General features: G+C 44.2%; 2 protein-coding genes across 3 annotated transcripts in view; one reads left to right on the top strand and one right to left on the bottom strand.

The window, feature by feature from the left end:
- The window catches only part of tapt1a (transmembrane anterior posterior transformation 1a), a 21,132-nt gene extending 7,079 nt beyond the window's left edge, over positions 1–14,053 (bottom strand). Inside the window, exons 1-10 of one of the 2 annotated variants that reach the window (XM_012832295.3) lie at positions 13,934–14,053; positions 12,283–12,544; positions 10,675–10,811; positions 7,639–7,757; positions 7,104–7,136; positions 2,544–2,706; positions 2,063–2,198; positions 1,712–1,809; positions 1,206–1,275; positions 553–633 (exon numbers count right to left, since the gene is read on the bottom strand). In XM_012832295.3, the coding sequence (XP_012687749.1) occupies positions 553–633; positions 1,206–1,275; positions 1,712–1,809; positions 2,063–2,198; positions 2,544–2,706; positions 7,104–7,136; positions 7,639–7,757; positions 10,675–10,811; positions 12,283–12,466 (1,021 nt within the window). In that variant the 5' untranslated portion in view covers positions 12,467–12,544; positions 13,934–14,053. The remainder of the gene's footprint in view (positions 1–552; positions 634–1,205; positions 1,276–1,711; positions 1,810–2,062; positions 2,199–2,543; positions 2,707–7,103; positions 7,137–7,638; positions 7,758–10,674; positions 10,812–12,282; positions 12,545–13,933) is intronic. The other variant, XM_012832302.3, reaches the window with a different exon arrangement.
- On the top strand, positions 14,053–24,117 carry fam193b (family with sequence similarity 193 member B). Its single transcript, XM_012832274.3, has 10 exons — positions 14,053–14,336; positions 15,368–15,625; positions 16,579–16,765; positions 17,070–17,288; positions 17,416–17,833; positions 18,201–18,384; positions 18,762–18,995; positions 19,290–20,406; positions 20,842–20,917; positions 22,005–24,117. Exons 1-10 carry the CDS (start codon positions 14,184–14,186, stop codon positions 22,090–22,092), a joined length of 2,934 nt encoding a protein of 977 aa, XP_012687728.2. The 5' UTR covers positions 14,053–14,183; the 3' UTR covers positions 22,093–24,117.

The following is a 24,117-nucleotide window of genomic DNA, read 5'->3' as shown; positions in this document are numbered from 1 at the left end:
TTATATATATGTAGTCTATAACAAGGACACAAGATGATCTGTAATACAGTTTGATCCCCCAGAACCACCAAACATAAACGATATTACAGGAACTCTTAGGAGTGTCAGTCGGGTAATGACTGGCAGTCATTGAATGCAAAACTATACTGACAGCGAGCCTAATGGGACAAATTAGCCTGGCGGAAAAGAGGGTTTTAAAAGGTTTGTAAATTAACTGGGAATTGAGGCTGATATTTCTGGCATGTACTTACACCTTTTCCTCCATTATACACGGGGTAAAAGCCGACTTACTTCTGCCCGGAAAAGATAACATTACACTGTAAAATTTCGATTTAAAATATGTGTACCAGTTTGTACAGAAAAGTCCTCCTTTGAGAGGGATACCTCTACAGTTAAGGTCCTATATTTTACTGTGTAAAACCTGCTAACTGGATACATGTCATTTGTCACCTGCAGACTAATTCCTTTCATGGAGTGAGATAGTTGGCTAGCACCCTTTAAAGCATTCTACTGCACAACGGTCAAGATATCCGACACACTGATGCCAGTCACCTGAATTCCAGGAGAACTGCTCCATGTTGCGAAGGCAAACGATGAGCAGAAGGGCATAGTTGGTAAACCTTTCCTTGATATCTGTAAAAAAAACAAGTAAACAAACATACAAACAAACAAACAAACAAACAGAATATATGAATGAATACTACAGTCAACCTAACTAATCACCGTGAACACATTCAGTAAGAAGCATTCTTCGTCCCAAGTGCTTTATTCAGACCATATCAGATCCACCCAGGGCGCAGCAAGCTAATCAGACACCTTAACTGCCCAATTAAGCCGAGCAGTGGACCTGGGCGAGACAGGGTGACTCCCCAGGGGGAATTAAGACTGAGCCTTATTTGTGTCTCCAGTCAGCAGCCCGCACAGATAAGAACAAGCTGCCCCTGGTGGAGATACAGTATATCCATCCATACGCTGCCTGCTAACTGGATTCAAGTGAAGCAGCCTTCTAAAGACATATATGATTAGCATATCAAAGGGAGCCATAAAGGAGATATAAATATCTGTCCAATCATCGGCTTTGCAACTTGGCTCTTATTGAAGAGCCTCAGAAATGGCTTTTATATGTATGCATAGGTGGGATATGCATGACATTGATGCGCTGCTTGGGGTGTGTCTGCTGTGAATGAGATTGCTGCTGAACGTACCGCTGTTGGACATCTGGAACAGGTTGTTTTTCTCAAACTTCTTGAAGACGCTACCTTTGATCTCCACAAACTGCAGGACACACACACACACACACACACACACACACACACACACACACACACACACACACACACACACACACACACACACACACACACACACACACACACACACACGTCAAATCGCATACTTGAAGACGTGTAGGTGTGCTGTTCTACATGTAACATGCTGAGCACGCTCACTCTTGATCAAATATGGATGAATTTGCACTGCTGCTTACAAACCAGTTTCAGTTCCAAAAGAAAACTTTACTTATGTAAACCCCTGAGTTGCACATTCTGAATGAAACACAAACACACATAGATATCCAAGCGTATATATAAATATCTCTAAATCTCTCTCTCTATATACGACTGTATCTGTCGAAAACATATGCTTAATGCCATATGCATAATGACTCTTAGTAGCACTGAAATGCTGATTCTCAGTCATGACAGAGACTTACGTTGTTGGACATCATGATGGTGAGCAGTGATTTGTTGTGAGAGTTGAAGGCCACGTTGAGTGTGGAGGCTTGCACCATGATGAGGATGGCGTGGAGGACTGAGAGAGGAGGGGTCGCTCAGGAAAAAAAGCCCTTAAATGAGGACTTACACCAGCCACAGCTCACATAGCAGAGCAGTGAGAAATAAGGGCATCCAGCGCAAAGGCATTAGGGACAACTCCCGAAAAAAAAGTACAGTTAGGAGATATGCATTAAGTGTGCTGCAAGTAATCACGTACTAGATAGATCACTGAAATGCCAACAAATGTGATATTTCAGACAGGATGTGCACTGGATGGGAAGAAAGGATACAGACATAGCAGACAGCCATGAAGAAGTGGGGGATGACTCCAATGTGGGCCCTCTTCCTGGACTTGGGCTCCGTGGCCGTCCAGTACAGCGCGTCCAGGATGTCCTGACCGAAGGACGAAAAGAGACGATCTGCCACCTAACCAAGCAGAGGACAGAGGACATGTGAGACTTTAGAGGGAGGAAAAAATGCAAGAAAATGAATGACTGTTGAATGTTTGTTTTCCACCGATGCTTCACAATGTATGTGTGTATATTGTGGATTGTATATTGTGTAAATGGGTGAATGAGTGAATGGATGAGTGAGTGAATGGTTGAATGAAGGAATTACTGATTGACTGAATTCAGTCCATTTTTAAATTTCAAAAGCCAATGGATACCTTCTTAAAGCATATCACTTAGCACCCCTGTACTACACCTCCCAAACTCAAGGCATGAGTGTCTGGGTACTGTTCACAGATCAGTGGTGACAGGTGTCCAGTACCTCTAGCATGTTGTAGATGAGGTAGAGCTTGATGACGGACTGGCCTCTGATCAGGTGATACATCATGGAGTAGTCCACGTAGTGCATCATGCAGAAGCACAGGATCATGATCAGCCCCTTCAGCAGGTCACACACCTGGGCGGGCTGCAGCAGACGTGCCCCACTGAGGTCACACACACAGACACACACACATGCACACACACACGCACACGCACACACACACACACGCACACACGCACACACACACAAACACACAAACACACAAACACACAAACACAAAAGGGAGGAGGAAGAGGTTGAGACATATGGTTAGGAGAGTGACTCATGTGGATCCTTTCTATTAGCTTAGATGTAGTCCTACTCCTCAAGGTCTAAATCTCCTTAAGTCTATCTGAGCTGCATGCTACATCGAACACCTGTCTCCAACATGCAGAGGCCCATGGAAGGTGTGATTGGCTCAGTGAGAGCTCAGTGCATTTTTAAAACTTGTGTATGTGTTCCCCAGAAGGCTTGGACAATACTACCCTTCCCAGTACACAACACCATAACAACAGTGAAGATGGACCACAGTGCCCATAATGAAACAGGTAACCGTGACAACACTATAACAACGGTGAAGATGGATCACGGTGCCCATAATGAAACCGGTAACTGGGGACAACTGTTGTGCAACTCGTCCAAATATGAGCATGAAAAGCCATGGCACCAACGTCTGAACACCAGGGCCTGTGAATGTGTGTGCGCACACGTGTTTGCTGAAGTGTATGTGTGTGTGTGTGTGTGTACATGTGTACGATTAATTTGAGAGAGCTGATATGTGTGTGGGGCAGGGCTGGTGGGTGGGTGGGTGGGTGTTAATTTTGGCGTCTCATTAATTCTTAAAATAACACCCTCACAACATCACAGGAGTCACACCTACGCCTTGCTTAGGGGAGCACACTGCACACGAGCCTCACAGGGTAACACACTAAATAATGCATTGTGTGCTGCCCATACAAGGGTTTATTCCCTCCTGTTAGGACTTTTAAGACACACAAATGAGGTGTCAACACAGTCAAAACATTCCAGTTAAAACAGGCCCCATATATAATCTTTACATCACTATTAACCTCACCAAAGCTTCTGCTATTTCATAAAGGCATCCCATTTCCAGACATGAAGACAACATGGGGCTTCCAGACACACAGACAGTATTTAGCCTTAATTTCCAAACACAACGTCATAGTCAGTCTCCGTTCTCGGTCTGACATCTGGGTCACTGACCAGTGCAACGCGTCTTTAGGATGAACGGTTGATATTGTGGCAGGTCCTTCCAGAGCTACTGTCTAGTCTGTGACCACAATTGTCAGATGAAATGACCCATGTCACAAACCAGTTGAATGACTGCATCACCTCGCAAACGACAAACCATCCGAGACAGCACCGCTGGTGGCTGGTCAAACTATGGGGATCCATTTTCAGATAAGTACGGCAGATCATGACATACTTCACTCAGACTTATAATAAACATTTCAAGTCCATTTTAGGGTAACCGTAATACATAGTGAAGGATGTGCCCTGTGCCCACCGCCTCAGAGAGGAACAGAGTTCATAGATCAGCTCTCCAGAGCAACATCTCAAGTAGTCAGTATCACAAAGCTAAACCACAACTCATTCAGGTGCAAGACCTTGCAGACAGACATGGCCTTTATGGTCATCTCACCCCTGACTGACCCCTGCTAAGCTGCATACACACAGCTGTCCACAAGGGGGCAGTGTAGAGTGTAGGAGTCCCAGGCATGCTAATAATGCTGAGCACTGAGCACTGCTGTACCCTGGCACTGGAGTACATCTTTAACCTGATAGTGCCTGGCCTCTTGGCACTCTGGCATTAGTGTACGATCTGAATTTGATAGTGTCTGGGCACTGACGCTCTGCGGTCAACTGTTGGGCACATGTATGCCAGAGTGCTGTGCTTGCAAGATGCCTTTGCTGGGGTCAGTGTGTAGTTTAGCGTGCACGAGGATGTCATGATAGCAAGTGTGAGGGTGTTTGTTTTAAAGGAGTAGGTGGAAGAACTGGTGGCTGTGATGTAGCCTACTTTCATGAGGCTCTGTCTCCTTCCTTCCTTCCTGCCTGCAGTGTGTGTGTGTGTGTGTGTGTGTGAAGCTATAGATGTTTTTAGTGGTCAGAGATGCTTCTCAGTCTTACTCTTACACACACACAAACACACACACACACACACATATAAGAGCAAAGGAGCAATTTTGATGGGAGGGTTCTAGAAGGCCATCATTTTATGGACCTGGGTACTGTTCATACATTCACTGTTACAGTCTGGTGTGGGTGGGGAGCCTACTTTCATGCTCTCTCTTTGGTGGCACAGAAGTTTAATTCCTAGAAGGTGCCTAACATTAAAGGCCAGAGCAACTGTTTGACTGACAGACTGACCGCCTGACATGAATGTGTGCAAGGTCATAGGTCAGTTCTGACTGTTTTCCAGCAGCTGCTACACTGTGACTGTCTTCCGCATACCCTTTGGTTTACCTTCTGACTGTCTGAGATTTATTTATCAACCATGCTAAGGGATGGAAGCTCTACAGACACAAAACAAGTATGCAGAGATACAAATAAAACCGTCCCTCCCAACCCAACAACCTGCATTAATGATCACAGTGCAATTTTAATCCATGTGTTTTGAGTGATATTGAAAATAAATAACACATAAAAAAAAGTCCAGAGAGTCAAATTCTGTTTGAGCAAAACAAAATATACACACAAATCCCCCTAGCAGTCTGCACTGGTCTAAGATCAATATTTGAGCAGTTTTTTTTTAGTTCAGTGCAGACATATTCACAAGAAAGAGAGGCAAACATAAACACATGCATCATTCCACACAGACCCTGTCAACAAACTGAAATTGCGCCTTGAAGCTTTACACAACAAAATTAGCACATGCAAAGATAGCGCAACATGATGCATGAAATTCCGAAAGAATGCGCCGCATCAACTCCGACAAGGTCCTGATTGGATGCAGTGGGAAATGCATTAATATATTGCATCCCATTCCATATTACAGGCACCTAAAATATGTGCAGCAAATCCTTTGGCTGACGCAAGCCTCTTAGCTTGTTCCAAATTCTCCAGCAGTAAAATCAGTGTTAGCGCGACATGCATACGTACAGCTTGCTGCATCGGGGCAGCTGCCTTACATAGTAATTGCTCTCAAACTCAGTCAGCTTAGGGCCCTCGTAACCCACAGCTACATTAAGTCTATATTGCCCATTATGCATCATCCATTATATATATATAATTTAACATCATATGCAAGAGAGGATACTCTACATGGCATCACTATTATGAGAAGCTTCAGTGATCACGGCCTCAAATACCTACTGTGGTAAGTATAAATAGTAATCCCTGATGGCCCTACAAGTATAAAATAGTATGAATAGTATAAAATAACACTCTGCTAAAAACCTGAAGACAAAACCTAACTGCACTTGGGTGAGTGAAGGCTTTGAAATGCAGCTCAGCCCTTGCCTTCCTCTCTCTCTGCTGTGAAGCATACAGAACAACAGTGTGCATACTGCAATGCTTTAGGCTATAGGAGCCATCTGCCAATGCTGAGCATGTGTGTGTGTGTGGTATCTGTGTTAGTGTGTGCATGTTTGTCTGTGTGTGTGTGTGTATTGTGTGTGTTATACGTGTTAGTGTGTTGCCTGTGTGTTGTTGTCTGTGTGTTGTTGTCTGTGTGTTGTTGTCTGTGTGTTGTTGTCTGTGTGTTGTTGTCTGTGTGGTGTTGTCTGTGTGGTGTTGTCTGTGTGGTGTTGTCTGTGTGGTGTTGTCTGTGTGTGTTTTTTGGAAATGTGATCTCTCCCATCTTTCACACAGGGGCCGCGGCAACTGAAGCAACCCCAGCCAGCAGGGCCCCGCAGGCGGACAGGCAACGGCTGGGGCCCCTGAGAGCCTCTCCTCAAAAACAAAAAGATCCAGGCACAGGCTTTATGGATGCGGCAAGAAAGTTCAGTGAGGGAGAAGTGGGAGGAAAAGTTCTGGAAGGTATTGATTTATTCTGTGTTTTCTCATGACTTTTTCATCTGCCTCGAAACCAGAGGTTTTACATAAAAATTTGATAGAAAACCCACAACTTCTCCTCATGTGGGAGTAAGAGTGCATGGACGGGGAGAACGCGATGAAAAACAGAGCTGCGGAGATGGTGATGGTTTGGGGGAGAGGGGTTGGTGGGGGACAGTTCACGGGAGACGAATGAGTAAGCTTGTGGATGCCGGGGGTAACAAACACCCCACCCACTCCACCCCACCTCCTCCCCCCCCAAGCCAAACCCAATGCACGCCTAGCACACATCTGACACCTAGCGGCAGTGTTAGCACGCTCTCTGCTCCAGCTCAACCCCACATTTCTAAAAAGGGGGCCAGAGCATGCCAACACTGCGTCAGGCGGCCAGCCAGCCAGCCAGCCACGCCCCTCAGCCTCCCCACCCATAGTCACACATCTGACAAATGGCATGAGGATGGAGGAGACATTCAGCGGAACGAACACGGGCACTGCTGCGCCTACCTGCTCCTGTTGCAGTATGGGCAGACATTTGCCCTGCAGAGGAAGAGGCAGAAGAACACAGGCCGTTAGGCCCAACACACAACAAACAGAGGAGCAAAGGGGCAAAGGGGGAAGAGCAACAGGGTAGGGGGGCAGATTTTTAAAGGTAACAGAAACAGTGAGAGGACCCTACTAGTAACAGTAGACAAGTCAGAGAGGTGAATGGAGAGAGAGAGAGAGAGAGAGAGAGAGGGAGGGAGGGAGGGAGAGAGAAAGAGAGAGAGAGAGAGAGAGAGAGAGAGAGGGAGGGAGGGAGGGAGAGAGAGAGAGAGAGCAGTCAAGAGGGTAAAAACACGTTACCTGGGAAGGCTGGTAGAGTTGGAGTAATACCTCAAATATGGTGTGTTTATAAGAGTGTATGGACGTGTGTCAAAATGTGTGTGTGTGTGTGTGTGTGGAGGGGGGGGGGGGGGGGGGGGTTCGCTTCACAATGAATGGGTGAGAGTAAGTCTCAGTTACATCACACAGTGTGCGTGCGTGCGTGCGTGCGTCTCACCCGAGTCCACAGCAGGGTATGGTGAGGATGCGCAGCAGGGCCAGGAAAGTCCGCAGTGGCAGCAGAGTGAACACGTACAGAAAGGCATCGAGACACAGGAACACGCCGAAGGTCATCAGCTGCAGGACGCAACACAAACAATGCTATTTTAGCTACTGCCAATGTGGATATCTTCTCTAAAATATATTTTGCTGAGTGGTGATGGTGATGATGGCAATCTCAAGGTCGCTCTGATGTCCTCGTGTCACAGTTGATCCGGGGACTACATTTATTATGTTATAAATGGGACATCAAGTACCTCAGCCAGTCGTCGAAAACTCGAGCTTGTGAGGTCATTCACATACGCCTTCTTACTCAAAATTCTATTTCCTGCCAGTAGCAGGTAAATTGTTCCTAAACTGCATTCCAATGCAAATGCCACTAGACGTAAATCCACTCATAACAAACTCAATTTAGCGAAAACTGCATAGCAAAACAGTTGTAAGCTAATATTGTGTAATGCTTTCTTAAACTTACGCAAAGATTCTAAGCTAGCATTGTTAGCTACCTAGCTGGCTGGCTGGCTACATCAAATATTGAAGGAGTCAGCAAAGGAAGCGAGGGGATATGGAGAGAGGTGGTTTATGATGGTCTGGACACAGGATTTTTTTTTTATCTCAATTCAATTTACACGCGTCACTTCAAGGGATTTATGTACAGTAATGTGCAACTACAGTGTGCTTGAAAGATTTATGCTGTAGCCTATTGCTAGACTTAGTTTTGTTAATATTTCCAATGTAATAAAATATTTTATTACATATTAGTGTGCCAATTAGAATGAACACAAAGCTTTAAATAGTAATAAAAGTATAAACTGGGGTATCGGAAAGGAGAGAAATGCACTGCTTTTACATGGCACTTCGTGTTGTTCCTAGAATGGCTTGGCTTGTAGTCCCAGAAACAACTGTTACCTGAGGAAACAGCAGCGACCATACTCTTAACATGTGCCCACTTGAGTATATACCGACCACTGGTGAATGAGTGTCTATGTGGGCTAGAAAAGCTTATTTTCTCACTCAAACAGAGAGCCAGCCTATAGAACATGAACATGAACGTCTAAAACCAGTTGATTTCTAACTACAGCCAAATCGGTTAGCCTGCAAAACTCCGTTAAAGAGAGAACAAACACTCCCTGGGACACAGCTCAGGGGACCCAATTAAGCCTTCATCAACATTTTAAACCGGGAAGTGCAGACTGTCAGGAGATGCCAATTACGGCAACAACACAGACAGAAACCTCTTTTAAAGGCTTAACGCAAAAGCAACCGGCACCCTTGGCACTAACAGAGAATGCCAAACACCCGTATATTCTATCTTTTCAAAGGAAAAATACCTACTGATGCCAGCCATTTTGAGGGTGATAGGGCAATTAATGACTCTTTTATTACTCCCTTCTACTACTGATAACATTGACATTCCAGCTCTAGGTGAAGAGGTAGGCTACTGATAACAATAGAAAACCTCCTGTGATTCTTAAGCTGCTTATTATAAAAGCATGGCAATTGACTGAGCTACACTTCTCATGATGTCCAAAGGCTTGCAGCTGAAAAGCATTGATTTGCTCTGGGAGCACTGGCTGAAGCTTATTTCAGTGGCTCTTTGTGTGGGCGGTCAGGAGGTATTTACGACGTTGAGTGGAGGTGATCTGAGAGATTTGTTTAAAAATGTCTTAAACAGACATTCTAGAAGGTCTCTGTCAGAAAAGACCAAGAGTGAAGTCTGTGCTCTGAATATTTTCAAGTGCTCATGTGTGTTTGTGTGTGTGTAAACATCTTCAGAAAATAAAACTAGTACTAAGACTAAGGTGGATAAAACAGTTCTTGGTCCCTGAGGTTACCACGGTGATGCCCCTCTGATGTTTCCACAAGGCCTCTAGACTGATCTCCTACCCACGAGTCTGTGCCTGTGTATGTGTATACCACAAAGCCTTGTCCAAGTAGGGGGTGCATTTAATCATCTACATTAAGACACAACATAAGGTCTGTGTATGGCTACAGAATGGTATGAGCTGTGTAGAATAAACAGGGGAACTTCTTAATATACTTAATAATATCACATGTTCTAGAATCTAAATTGACAGAGGATAGAGGTGTGATAGGCTTGTTACTGAGGGATGTTTTGGCCATATTGAACAACTACGCCATCTACTGGCTGTTTTGGGCCTACTGCATCTGTATGAACAGGAGATTTTCTATGATCAAAGCAAATCATTTAATTCAATCTATTATAATAAATTCATCCTCTTTTTTTCAAGGCTTTTGTTGAAATTGTGTATTGGAAATTATGCAAATATTGCTCTTGGTGACAGATGTTGTTCGTCCTTGTTTAGGAGGGCTACATTTGTTACGTTACGTTGACAGATTACTGGAAAACATCCAGTGTTAGTGTTCACTAATAGACACAGAAAAAAAGTGAATTCAGTAGGACAAAACCCGGGGTCTCTAACAGCAGTAATCCACAGAAACCCAAAGCTACGCTATCTTATCAACACTTGCATGAACTAAGTCCTGCATGTTGAAATACCTGTACACGTGGCCTGTGACATGTTCAGAAGATACATGTTATGTTTCTGTGCTGAGGTGAATGAACTCCATGTCTTTGTATGTAGGGCTTTCCCTGAGGCACTACAATAGGCTCAAAGACAACCCATAGGTTTCTAGAGTCTGTACCTGGAAAACAATGAAGTATGTGAGCTAGCGTGTGCAATAACGGCAATGACATGTGTCGCGTGCGTTTGTATATCTGTGTCTGAATTAGTGAATGAATGAGTGAATGAATATGTGAATGAATGTGTGAATGAATGAGTGACTGAATGAACGAATGAATGTGTGAATGGGTGAATGAATGAATAAATGTGTGAATGGGTGAATGAATGAACGAATGAATGTGTGAATGAATGAGTGAATGGATGAATGCATGAACGAGTGTCTGACTGTCTGTCTGTGTGAGTGAGTGAGTGAGTGAGTGAGTGAGTCTGTGTGTGAAAGGGGGGCCTACCCTCTCCAGCTCTCCGGGGATTCTCATGCATGTGTACACTCTCTCTCGGCGTTCTGTGTACTTTGCTTCGTCGTGTTCCAGGAAGTAGCCCCTGGTTAGTTCCGCACACATGAACCGCAGCAGGGACGGGTCTGAGTCTACAACAGAAGACCAAGTGATATTACCCCAGTGACCCTCAAAAACAATTGGCAACAATAGAAGGAAGCAATATGTTAAAACAGGACAGGACATATGCTGACTGTCATTGTAACATTCATCAATGTTTGCACATTTGGCTTAGAACCTTAGTAATTCTCAACAACATGGGCTTAAGCTTAGACAACATAAACTGTGTGCATTCTTCTGCTTTTAGATGGCACTTGCTGTTAGCAGTAGCAATAGCTGACAGTCTCTTAACACTCTCAGAACAGCGGTTACATCAGCTTTCTAAAAAAAATATATATCTTTTTCCGTTTTTGGTGCCTTTCCTGGACATTCTACTCTGAATTTGACATCCTTTGCTTTGTGGTTAGATTTTAGTTTGACTGTAAACGTTTCAGTTGTTGTTTGTGATCGTTAGTGGCCACTGTAACGTCATTCCTTACATTACTATGTGTACTAATGCCACCCGATACACACAACAGGCCTTTTATCAGATGGTTTGTTCTAGTGACAGTTAACAACAGCACACGCCAAGAGCTTGCTGTTATTGTATTACACTGTATGGTCATGAAGGCAAAGTTCATGTTTCAGTCAGCGGGCTCATCATTAAAGAAGGTATGAATCTTTGAGAATGTAAATATGGGGATTAACAGCACAGCCTGCTCACTTACACCAGCTGGCAGTTACCCCATTTGACCCCATGCGCAAAGATTATTTCTAGTTCGTCTGGCACCCTGTGAGGACCCTCTTCAAAACACCAACAGACTAGAACGTCTGGTAATAGTGTTTGCCTCCAACAAATATGTCACTACGAATTATGTCAAGAAACAATGATTTGGCACTACATAAAGAAACACAGATATGGCTAGTTTTTCAATGACATCATATCTAACTTTGACCTTCTTGCACAACAACCACAGATGTCGAAAATTCAGATTCGAATTCGGCTCGAAGTTGGTCGTTCTACCACACGGACAAAAAAATGAAGTACAATTATTAAACAGTTATCTTCTCAGTTATCTACAGTGTTACTCAATCCCTGTCAGTCATCGGATTGTTGAGATCACGCCAACTAACTTAAGTGGCCAAGGCGTTGGCTAGTACATTTGCTAACTACAAAAAGGAACTAATCGCTAGCTCAAACGCAGACCAACTGGGAGCATTTAAGGTAAAAAATAAGAGGGACAACACAGTTCATGTTAGCTTGTTAGCTTGCTACTTCAACTATGCTAGCTACGAAGCTACGTCGAACTCCCAATAACAACACGCACTTCCCATCTCTCTACTGAATACAACCTCACATGCATATTCTTGGAGAGGGGCAGATTTGTGCGAGTCGTTTTTTACGGGCCTTTAAAGTACATTTAGAATTCAAGTCCCGCTCTCAAACCCAGTTTATAAGCCACGTTGGAAGGTCAGCTGTCAGAAAATGATGGTTGAGCCAGCTCGAACCAAAAACAAACTCACCTGGGGTGTCATGTTGCTCCTTTCTCACCGTACGTCTCTGGTAAAAACTCAGCGTTTCGGCCATGTCTTTTGTGTTTATTTCACCCATCCTTACGCCTCTGTTCCTGACGCATTTCTCCCCTCTCTTCTCGTCGTTTTCTGCCTCTTTTTCATCTGACAGTCCAGCTCCTACTACATCCGCCATCTTCACTCCGCCACCGCAGGAGCGCGTAAGGGCAGAATGTGCGATGAATGAGGATAAAGTTGAAGTTGGGGATAAGACCTGGAGAAGTTCAGGATAGAGGCTAACTTTTTCGTTTGTTGTGTGACTTTGATGATTTCAGTCAAGATTAAGAAAAAACAGTGTCATGTCAACGTAAATTACATTATGAAAATATACACATTTTTCACTCTGTGGTAACCATTTTTTGGAACCTCATCTACAAGCCTACATGTTATCCATACGTAGGCCTTTTTGGTGATGGTTTATAGCCTACTTTGTACTTATATCATATGGCCAGTGTAGTTTGTTATATGTTTGCTATGTGATACAAGGGATATATAGCCTAATCATTAATACAATGGACATGCGTCTAACATTAACTGATCCAATGTTTAACTGATTAACTGATTTATTAACGTTTAAGTGATTCAATTGGAAATGTAAGCTGTTCAAACGTTGAACATTTTTTCATCTCAGTCTTTGTGTGTGTTGGGGTGGCATTTTTTTCCTCATTGTCAAAGGGGGGCCTGCCATGAAACTTTGGGAACTACCGTCATATGTCTATGCTGTCATAGACCTGCAATTGTAAATTGACCTAATTAAAATCGACATGGAAAGAGAAACGACCAGCAGAGTATTCAGAATCTGTCTGAATGCAGATGCTGCCACCAGTTGGTGACCAAGGTAATTGCATCACCAATTTAGGCTGCTCAATTATGCCTGGTGCACACTAGAGGATTTTCAAATTTTCAGATTTTTTAAAAGTGGGAGACTTCAGACACAACAACAGACAATTCTTCCAAATCTGTTTAGCAAGACATGTTTCCTTATACACTAGTGTATTAATAAGCCAGGTAACATTATATTTCCCCAAGAGAGTTTGATGCACTGAACACTCCTAACACTCAAACATAGGTGCACACACACAATGCTCTAATACCCTTTCAATCTCAGTCAAAGTATGCCCATTTACACTATGGTTTAAATAGGTTACTTCTCATCTGTGTTATAGGATTAAAATTGCATGGGTTAATGACATGCTTAGTTGATTACTTTTGTTTAATCAAACTTCAGTAATAAATCAAATGTTATGGCTTACATAGCAGACATCCAAAAACATCATATTCACCTTGGATTTTATAATGTAATAAGCCTTAATGATTTGTATCTAGTAAAGTTACGCTGTGTAAAATTACTATTTTGGCACTCTAAGGTTGAACTGGCCTATCCCATTATAGCACTCTTTAGCCAGCTGCACCTCACTATAATTATGTAGGCCTACCTAAGTATTTTCCAAGAGAGTGCCAAGGCACAAGTAAGAAAAAACTAAATAAACCTGACACAAAAACAAAGACTTACACACAAAACATTAACAGTAACATAAACAATGAGAGAGAATCAGAAACACATGCAGCACTAGCATAAAATGTACAAGGGGCCTTTGCTTACCTGTAAAATATTGCCCTCAGTTAATATGGTGCATAAAAAACCTCATTCAATCCATCTCTATGGAAGCCATATTGCCAGTACTATCCCTGACCTCTGAACTCGCCAGTGTGCCAGCCCTCCGCCATATTGACTGTTGTCTTGCCTAGAGAAGATAGGGAACATTTGTGGTGCTAGAAGAATCGAAAGTGTGTCTTATTAAACCTGTAAACTGGTGCAAACTGGGCCAAAGGGTTCAAAGGATACTTTCACGATGGCAAGGAAGAAAAGCAAACAGCAAGGAGTCGGTCAGAAGGATGCATTGTCCGGACAGCAGCAGACCTTATCGAAGAGCCCTGTCTCTCCCGGCGATGCAGCTGGTGGCGGTGGAGATGCAGGAGTGGATAGACTGGCCAGGGCGAATCAGGTAGGGTAGCTAACCAGCTAGCCAAAGTAATTCGCTAACTGGTCCTCCAAACAATCCTTCTAATTACCATTTAACTATGCATCCAGATAAGTTACCTCATTCGGCAGAGTTTGAGGTGGAATTGAGATATGTGCGGGACGGAAATATACAGTATGCTCTTAAATGTGATCTGTTTGTAGCTACTTCGATCGGGCGGAGCATATAGCTTGTTAGCTCCAATAACGTTAAATAAATAAATAAACGTCATACAGCAGCCTTGCTCACAGTACACCGTGCACGATCATACCGTCAGGGCGACGGGCTTGGTAGATCTTCTCAATTGAAGCAAAGGTGGTAGCTAGCAGTCTTGCGCATCCAGACTGAGCTGACGGTGATGGCTAGCTAGCAAGCTAACATCCGCCAGACTAGGTAGGTAAGTTAGCTGGCTATCTGTTCATGCTTGTACTCCAAACAGCTAACCGCGACACGTCTTCTTGGTAAACCTTGTTCAGAAGTAGCAATAACTTTACTAGATACATGTCCTCGCGTATTCCTCTGAAGTTTATTATGCAAGTCAACGTCGAGTAGTTTATCAATAGGTGCCATAATTATGGCAGTGTTAGAGTGTAGCTGCCTCGTTACGCTTTATTGCATGTTAATCCAGATAGTATGTACGAAATGTCAGAAACTCGAAACATTGAAATTTAAGTCTGTCTTGACGCAGACGCGGAACTCTTCTTTAATTTCTTTGTTTTTTCTCGAGGTGTGACAGATATACTTAACGTGCGTTTCGAAAGTAACATTTCTGCATGTGTTGTCCTCAATGTCAAGGTTGAATCTACTTTGCATTTTTGTGTACAGCACCAAGTCAGCCTTCAAACATGTACTGTCAGTGTGTCAGATATTAACGCGTTATTGATATAACTAATTGATTTATCAAGCCGGCTTGTATCATGAAGTGCACCACACCTCCTTGTATTTAAGATATACTGTCAGTTATTTATTACTCCATAATAAATATAAATTTGTATTTTATTCTTCCTGTTATTCAGTCTATGCATACTTGCTGCTTGCTATGCCATCGAGAGTTCAAGGATTGGGGTGCAAGTTCTGTGAACGGGCTCCCCGCTCCCAAGTTGGCGGACGCGGTGCCAGCTCTGCCTCAGGCTCTCCTCCGGGAGGTCCCAGGCCGTAAACAAGCGGACTCGGTGCCTTCTCTGCTGGGCGAAGTGCCGCTGTGGATCTGCCAGAGTTGCAAAAAGAGCGTGGAGGAGGACGAGAGGAGGGCAGTACAGGAGCAGGTTACTCCGGTGGGTGTGTGCTGGATCATGACTGGTGCTTGAGTGGCACTGTCTTAAGGGACTGTTGTGTTATTAATTTAGAGTTTTCCGGGGTGTTATCCAAACACAATATGCTGCTGTACCAGCAGTACATGTTGTTGAAATGATTACTCATTTCTGTGTTTTGAAGTCAGATTCGTGTCCCATGAATATACCGTGGGGTATATTAATAAGAAGACATCGGGTGCAGTCTAACAGTCACACTATAGATGTATTTGTACTTTTCAGTAATTGGTGTAAACAGCACAAATTTTTCCTTTAAAGTAAAATGTCATGCACCAAAAATGTAAAGAATTGTGGCTGAATTGTGTATGAATTAGATAGGTAGGCTCTTGTTTGAACTCCAAAAACTGTAATATGATATCATGGAGTCAGTTCCCAGCAGTTGAACTAAATCTACTTCTGAGTTTAAGCACGACAACTGTGTTGAGTGTAGTGCAAGGTGAAAGCTTAATTTCTGTGGGAATCAGATGTCAAAATAGTCTTCAAGTCAGTTTACAAATATCTGATGACATGACAGGGGTTTAAAGCATTAAACTGTTTTGTTTGTCAAATCTGTAGTTTTAGAATGTCGGCTGCAATTAGTTGAGGTTTCCAAAAAGTTCAACATGTTAAGTTTTAAGACCCCAGTTTTGGAATTGCTGCCGAGTTGTTTTGTTTAACCAGAGAGTTAGCAGCGATCATGAATGTCATCGAAGAAACTTGGGCAGCATTCTGCAAATGTCACTACACTGTGAACTTCCATTTTGTAGTGATGGCCTTCCAAAAATAACATTTGATAGAGTCCTACAACAGTTCAGTTCATCTTCTCTTGTTAGATGAATGTGAACTGGCTTTGAACTGGCTGGTGGGCTCTTAATGTTCATGTCCTTGGGCCACTGATCTTGTCCTACTTAATCTGTGTACTCTCTCTTTTTTTCCAGTCACCCTTGTCGCACTCCTCCTCCTGTAAGTCGCAGACGTGTGGCAACGGTTTCCCCGAGCAGAGTTCGGTGGACTGGGACCCCAGCTCCTTCCTGTCAGCTCACAAGCTCTCGGGCTTGTGGAGTTCCGCCCACACCAACGGCGGCGTGCACTGCACCCACAACGCTGCCTCACACTCGCAACAAGGTCAGCCATCATCAGGGTGCCATCGTCAGGAAGCGGAGAGTCTGTAGAATGCAATTGCACTCGTTTTAAGTTTCCCCCGAAAAACATCTTGTCTTATGCATGAAAGGCTATTACAATTGGAAACTCGCTACTCCTAAGATCTGCAGATATGTGGAAGCCAGTTCTATACTTTTATGACCAAATTGACTAAATATTCATTTAGTTTCCTTATAAATAAGATTTTCTTTGTGTTACAGGATGTTTATGTTAATTGAATATTTGTATTTAGCTTTGTTTATGTGTTGTCTTTGCTCTGCCATGGCAGGTGGAACGGTGGGACCAAGTTGTCATGAGAAGAGATCGTGTCACGATGCCCCTGGGAAAGCCCCCAAGGTGACAGGGCCTAAGGTCTGTCCCTACAGTCATCCAGCGTCCCAGAATTCCAGTGCAACGTCTCCTGGTTCGCCACTGTCTACCTCTGCAGACCTTCACAAGACCACCCCCAAACACTTCAAAACAATGTGCAGGCGACCAACCCCTCCAGGTGGGTTCTGTGAAAGTTTATAGAGATACCTCAGAGGAAATTGCAGTAGTTTACCAGGTTAGTGTCTGAAGGTCGATTGAGATCCTTTGAGATTGAGGTCGATTCCTTTGGTGTTTGTGATCCCAAGGTGAAGCGCTCCACCCAGCTGACCACCACCAACACCCAGACCTGTCGGTGCCCCCCAACAGCCCCACGGGCCTCTCCTCTCAGCATTCCTCCCTGCTGCCGCCCAAACAGACCTCCGGCGGCGGCCAGCACATTCACGCAGGCTCCGCCAGTTCGGGTCTTCCGCCCTCGCACGCCCCGTTCTCTCCGCTGACCCCAGGCACTCTGCACGCCCCGCCGTCGAAACACCCCCCAGCCGGATCGGAGGGCCCAAACGCCCTGCACAAGGCCGACCTCTGCAAGAACTCCCACATTCCCACAGTCAGCTCTCAGCATGGCAAGCTGGCTGCTCCCATCATGGGCTGCAACCACCCGTGCAACGGTCACAGTGGAGGCGTTACCATGTCTAACGTGGGCCACTTACCTGCAGGGGCGTGCAGGTAGGTGCCATTTATTGCATTGTCTTAAAACAGCGGAAATGGCCGTGTATAAGTATCTGTAGTGGCAGGCAAGGTGTTTTTGTATAGTATAGTATAGGAGTGAAGTGAAGTGAAGTATCTTTCTTTGCTCTTTCTTGTCTTTTGTCTCTGATCTTTTTAAAAAAAAAAGGTTAAAGGGATATCTGTGTGCAGTAGTCTTTAGTTTGTCTCTGAAAATAGGGGTGAATTTGTAGAAAATATGGAGTCAGAGTTTAAACTGGTTCATACTTTGTTTTTATTTGTTTTCTAAGAAACTTTTCTGAAGAAATTTGGAAAGTATGGATTCAGAGACACATTCATAATTTATTTGAATCTTGAATTTTTTTAGGGACCAGGCATGTAAAGGGCACAAGCTGGCGAACGGGACGCTGTGTCACCCCCCCTGTGAACTGGAGGATGGGGAGGACGAGGACAGCAGCTCGGAAAGGAGTTCCTGCGCATCCTCCTCCACCAATCAGAAGGACGGGAAATACTGTGACTGCTGCTACTGCGAGTTCTTCGGACACAACGCGGTAACTAGACTATGCTTGTGCATTCATGGGGCCAAGAGTAAATGGTGCTCTGAGTCTAGAATAATGAAGTTGTATAGTACAGATTAGTTCTGATATGCTGTTTATTGATTGGTGCAAAGTTCTCAACCATGAATTAAGTTAGTTATTTTTACTTGTAGCTGATATCTCCAGGTTTACCCTGTCTGTCTGACTGGCTGACTTGTGTTATTTCTCTGGCTTTGATGCGTCTGTTTGGAAATGAGAAACCCATTTACGCAACACTCCTCCTATCCCAGAAGGGCTAGGGCTCAGCCTTCCAAAAACAACAGATTGACCGTTCATGTTTTTCTCGCCGTTGATCCCACGGTTTGATGGAAACTCTCCCTCCGTCTCCTTAGCCCCCTGCGGCGCCGACCAGCCGGAACTACGCCGAGATCCGGGAGAAGCTGCGCACCCGTCTCACGCGGCGCAAAGAGGAGCTGCCGCCGCGCCAGGACTCGGACCCGGCCGTGCCCAGTGCCATTGACCATCGAGACGTGGACGAGCTGCTCGACTTCATCAACAGCAGCGAGCCCAAGCCCGTCAACAGTGCCAAGGCAGCCAAGCGAGCCAGGCACAAGCAGAAGAAAAAAGTACTGTGTATTTACTTTGTCCTTTTGAAATCCACACATTGCCAAATTGAAGTCATGTTCATATTATGATTTCATGAATGTAGTACTGGTATGAAATGCACTCCCTGTATTTTCACAGCTGAAGTTTTGTTTTGCGAAATGTGGGGGGAATATCCCAAATCAAAACCACATGTGCTATCAGCGATATCTCTAACTGAAAAGCAAGGCGTGTATATATCAGTGCTTGGTCACTATAGCCATTTGTAGGCTCAGGCAGCTGTAAGTACTGAATGTGTCCGTTACTGTTTCCCTCAGGAAAAGGAGAGGGCTCAGCAGTGTAATGAGGAGGAGATGTTTGAAGACCCGCACCCCTCCCCAACGGAACCTGAGGAGGACTCGCCCCCGGACGGCGAGGCCAGCCGCCTGCTGGAGTGGCCGCAGCTGGAGCTGGAGCGGGTGAACAGCTTCCTGACCAGCCGCCTGGAGGAGATCAAGAACACCATCAAAGACTCCATCCGCGCGTCGTTCAGCATGTACGACCTCAACCTGGACGTCAACGACTTCCCCAAGAAGGCCGCCACGCTGGAGGGCAACCACCTGCTGTCGCACCTCAACGGCTCGTCCGACCTGCAGCCCATCGACCTGGACATGGCCCCGCTCTCGCTGCGCGATCTCAAGAGGGACCTGGAGCTGGTCAATGGCTGGGAGGACGCTGCTGCTGCTGCTGCTGCTGCTGCTGCTGCCGCCGCTGCTGCTACTACTACTACTACGACGACCACCACAAACGCCTCCACCGCTGCCACCACCATCAATAACACGGTGCCCGCTCAGGACATCCAGCGGCTCAACTCCACTCCGAGCCTGTCCAGACTCATCCATATCCGCTCCCCAGAGAGGAGCCCGGCCCCGGGCTCCGAAGCCACCCAGCCCGGACCGGCCCCGCCAACCAAGCCCAAGGACGAGGCCCCGGACGCCAAGAATACCACCGGAGCTGGAGCCAAGACGAAGAAGGGCAAGAAGCAGCAGCTGCAGCAGAGGCAACAACAGGACCAGCAGTCCCAGCAGGAGCCCAACCCAGCCAAACCCGCCAAAACAGGACAAGAGTCGCAGAAGGGCCCTGAAAGCCGGCCAGTAGTATCAGATGGCGAGAAGCCCTTCAAGAGCGGGCCGAAGCACGCCTCGCAATGCCAGGCCACAGCAGAGAGCCAGAGAACCGGGCACAAGAAGAATGAGGACGCCAAGGTACCCAAGCAGCAGCATCAGCAGAACGGCTCCGTGAGGGGCGTGTCCAATGCAGGCACCAACACGCCGAGAGGGAAGAGTGACGGCGACGCCAACTCCAGCACTCCAGCTAACTCCCAGCAGCAGCAGCAGGCTAAGGGCAAGAATAAGAAGAACAAGAACAAGCCAGATAAACCCAGCAGTACAGTTGGTGAGGCCAATGATCCCCCCACCCCCGCACACTGCTGTGAGGCAGATATGATTATCTCATGGTTGTTAGAAGTTATTTCTGAGCATCTTTATGACAAACAAATATATAATAAAGTGAGATGAATTGCTACTCAACATTTAGGATGAGCACATTTGTTGAGATAAAAAAGATAGGGAGTGACTATTTAAAATCAAATGAGTAAAGGTCTACATTAAATCTCTGTCCTGGTAACTAACCTAAGTAAAATGTAAAGTTATTCTCAGAGCATTATGTGTACTGTTGGTGGCCACATGTTGGTGGCTATAGGTGATGAATCTGAATGACATGTTTTTACTAAAACATTATCAGTTCCTGGTCTCTATCTCAATGTACATGTTATGTATTTTGTGATGCTTGTCTAAATTCTAACGATTTCATTATGTGTCAATCCAATAGAAGATGTGTTCCTCCCCAAGGACCTTGATCCAACAGAAATGGATGAGATTGATCGTGAGGTTGAGTACTTCAAGAGGTGAGGGCAATCTTTGAGTGGATGGATGCATTACAAGAAATGTTTAAGGTTGAGCTGGTTGGATATTATATAAGTCATAGTCTATTATTTAATCAGTCTGTACGGTAACATTTACCGTGTTGGACTTTCTTTTACTGTGTTTCATAGGTTTCAAAGGCACACAGTATTGGTGATAATATATGAGTGTCAAGTTTGTTTTTGTAGCTTTTAGGCTTATTTTAGGCTTGTCAAACTTAAATTTAGCTTACCGTAGCAACGCCAGTCTTTTGATTCAGCCTGTTATGGGGCAGACAGATGAAAAGCTTCATGATCTTGTTGAGTGTTATTGCAGTGAAAAAAACCTACTACAACACTTAATGCATCAGATAGTTTCTCATGATCCATGTTATCATTTTTAAACAAATAGAAAATTATATGCACGCTGATTATATACACACTGAATTAGAATTTAATCGACAGGGATTCATTATTTGCAGAAGTGTGATTTTTAGAAAATCTGTGTAACTGTGGCAACATTACTCTAACTGTATACCGGTATGTCACGTATCTAAAACACAGAGACACACTTTTAAAGTCATATTCAAAGATCTATGATGCATCAAGCTCTGCATGACTAACACTGACATGATCCTGCTGCATGCTGGGAGAAATAGGCATAGCATGCTGGCTATTGGAGCACGCATCACCTAAAGTTCTAGAATGCCCGTTCTGCAAGGCTTCCCAGTTATTCCTCTCATTTAGGTATAAATGTATATAATCCATACGCAATGGATGAGATTGACGGTGTATACCTTTGGACTATTACTTGACCATGCCTTAGTTGTTATCTCTGAGTGGGTATTGGAATTACTTTGCACTTTGCATTTTGTGATTGCTTCTACTGGCAACAACACAAGAGTGGTTATCATATGAACGGTCCAAAGAAATTAATAGATACATTAACAGAGACATTAATAATTGATTCTGTGATTGTGTAAGTGTCGCTTTGATTGCATATGTATATTCAGTGGATCCGACCGTGCCTGTCTTCAACGTCTCCTTAAAATCTCACCAGAGTATTTATTCTCTCCCCCCCCCCCCCTTTCAGGTTCTGCCTTGACTCGGCCAAACAGACGCGACAGAAGGTGGCTGTTAACTGGTCAAACTTTACCCTCAAAAAGAACGCAGCACAGTAATGGAAGCCCTCACCAAACCGAGGGCAACCCCCCCCAGACCTTCCAGCGTGACTATTTGTCACAACACAACACACCACCCCAGACCAGACTGAGATCCATCATCGCATATACACTCGGGCTTCACATAGACTGCCATACTGAGAACTGTCGTTTCACCTTGCTCTCCACAAATGGAATTTTACACACACACAAAAAACATCCCAACATGTCCATACTCATCCCTCAACCTGCTAGCAGTTGATGTTGTTGGAGCCTTGTCCTGGTCAACAACAACAACAGCAACAACAAAAAAAAACATACGAAAGGGTCTTAGGTTTCAGGCTCTTTGCTTCATACAAGTGTCTGCTTCATACATTGTGTGTTAAAGTTATTCTTACTTTTTTATCTTTTAAAATAAAACCATTTTTTTTGTCTTTTCTTTATCACAGAAAATATGGCACATCTTAACAGTTCTTTACCCCTTGGATGTCTAACAGTTTATTTGTGTGCTCTGAAAGGTACTACCTGTTGCAAGAAAAGAATCCATCCATGACATGTTCATTTTATCATGGGAGCCCTACCTTTCCCAATCACGCTCTCTGAATCTATGGTCTAGATTGGGGGGGAACTCCCTCAGTTTGACGAACTGAAAACTGACTCACAAATTAGGACCCTTTTTTTATGCATTTGACCAAACACAACTGCTTTTTGAAGTTCCTCTCTCTAGTGCTCTGTCAAACAGCACCATGATCAGAAAACTCACATGATCACAACAGTCAGCTGTGTGGGTTTGACTTGGCCACAGCTCATCCGTAAGACTGAATGCTGGTCATTGCAGAGGGGTTGCGGTTTTTAACAGGGAAAGGTATGGACACATTGTTTGATTTCTTTTGCCCTGTCTGTCATATTATGCTTCAGATAAATATAGGAGTCGATGACCATAGTGGGCGGCCCTTGTACTGTACCATGCTGTTTTAAATTGTGACATGAAATGGTTTCTGTTTTGTTTTTTAAACATGATTTGCAAAAAAAATTCAACACTAATATAAACTTTGATTAAAAAAAAGATATATATATATATATATGACTGTGTTTTAACACTTATACATGGATGTTACAGGGGTGATTCCCTTGCATGATGCTTACAGGCAACAAGTATATTTGAGAGAAAAACAAAAAACAAAACAAAAACAAAGAGATTTCCCGTCATGTTTTCAAAAGTCTGTGTCAATTGCAATTCACTATTTGATCTTGTCACTTCCAAAGCTCATTTTATTCTAATGAAGTCCCACATCACACTAAGTTCTATTCCCCTCATTCCCTACCCCCCCCCCCCCCCCCCCTGGTTATGAATACTTCATATTGGTGTGTTGGTCCTGTCCCCGATGCTGCTGTAGCCGAGCGCAGTCTGTGTCACTAATGACACTCCAATCACTTCAACAGCCTTATTGGCATCAGGCCCTCTGCCGTTGTCTTGCTCGTCCTTGTCCTTCTCTCTGTGTAGATGCAATCACAGCATATGTGTCACATGATCTCTCTATCTCGCTGTCTTCTTCCTCCTGATTTTCCATATCTCACAAATACTTCTAAGTACAGAGTTGGTCATTATTGTGGTTGCAAGAAACTGACCACAAAGGTACAGCATTTGTGACTTAGACTCCATTTATTTTGATTTTTTGTTTGTTTGTTTGTTTGCTTGCTAGTTTTTGGGTTCAAGTCACTGCACAAGCTCCTATCAAGGTAACTGGTTGTACCTTCCTTCTGAGAAGAAAAAAAATCAACTGACAGTTTAAAACTGACAATTTGGAAACCGAGGATTTGAGGGAATTTATTCGATGACTCCCATTTGCTTGAAGGTTTGAGATGAATACATTTGAGTTTCTCTTTTCATATTCTTCAACCTCTCCGATGCTATCAAGGTTATATTAGACTAGAAGACATCTTAAGCGGAATGTAGATTTATACTATACCATTTAACAGCCAAGTGTATGTTGGCTGTCTTTTTTTTATTAATAATATTATTATTATTATTCACTTTTTGATACT

The sequence above is a fragment of the Clupea harengus genome, chromosome 20, assembly GCF_900700415.2.
Source record: "Clupea harengus chromosome 20, Ch_v2.0.2, whole genome shotgun sequence".
In the NCBI taxonomy this organism is placed as follows: Eukaryota; Metazoa; Chordata; class Actinopteri; order Clupeiformes; family Clupeidae; genus Clupea; species Clupea harengus.
The sequence above is the reverse complement of the archived record's forward strand: the minus strand, read 5'-3'. Positions and strand labels throughout refer to the sequence as shown.

Excerpts from the sequence above, each read along its gene's own strand:
- fam193b (XM_012832274.3), top strand. The coding sequence starts at position 14,184 with ATGGCAAGGAAGAAAAGCAAACAGCAAGGAGTCGGTCAGAAGGATGCA. Across the intron at positions 15,626-16,578 it reads TACAGGAGCAGGTTACTCCG|TCACCCTTGTCGCACTCCTC; the intron begins GTGGGTGTGTGC and ends CTTTTTTTCCAG. Across the intron at positions 18,385-18,761 it reads AGTTCTTCGGACACAACGCG|CCCCCTGCGGCGCCGACCAG; the intron begins GTAACTAGACTA and ends CCGTCTCCTTAG.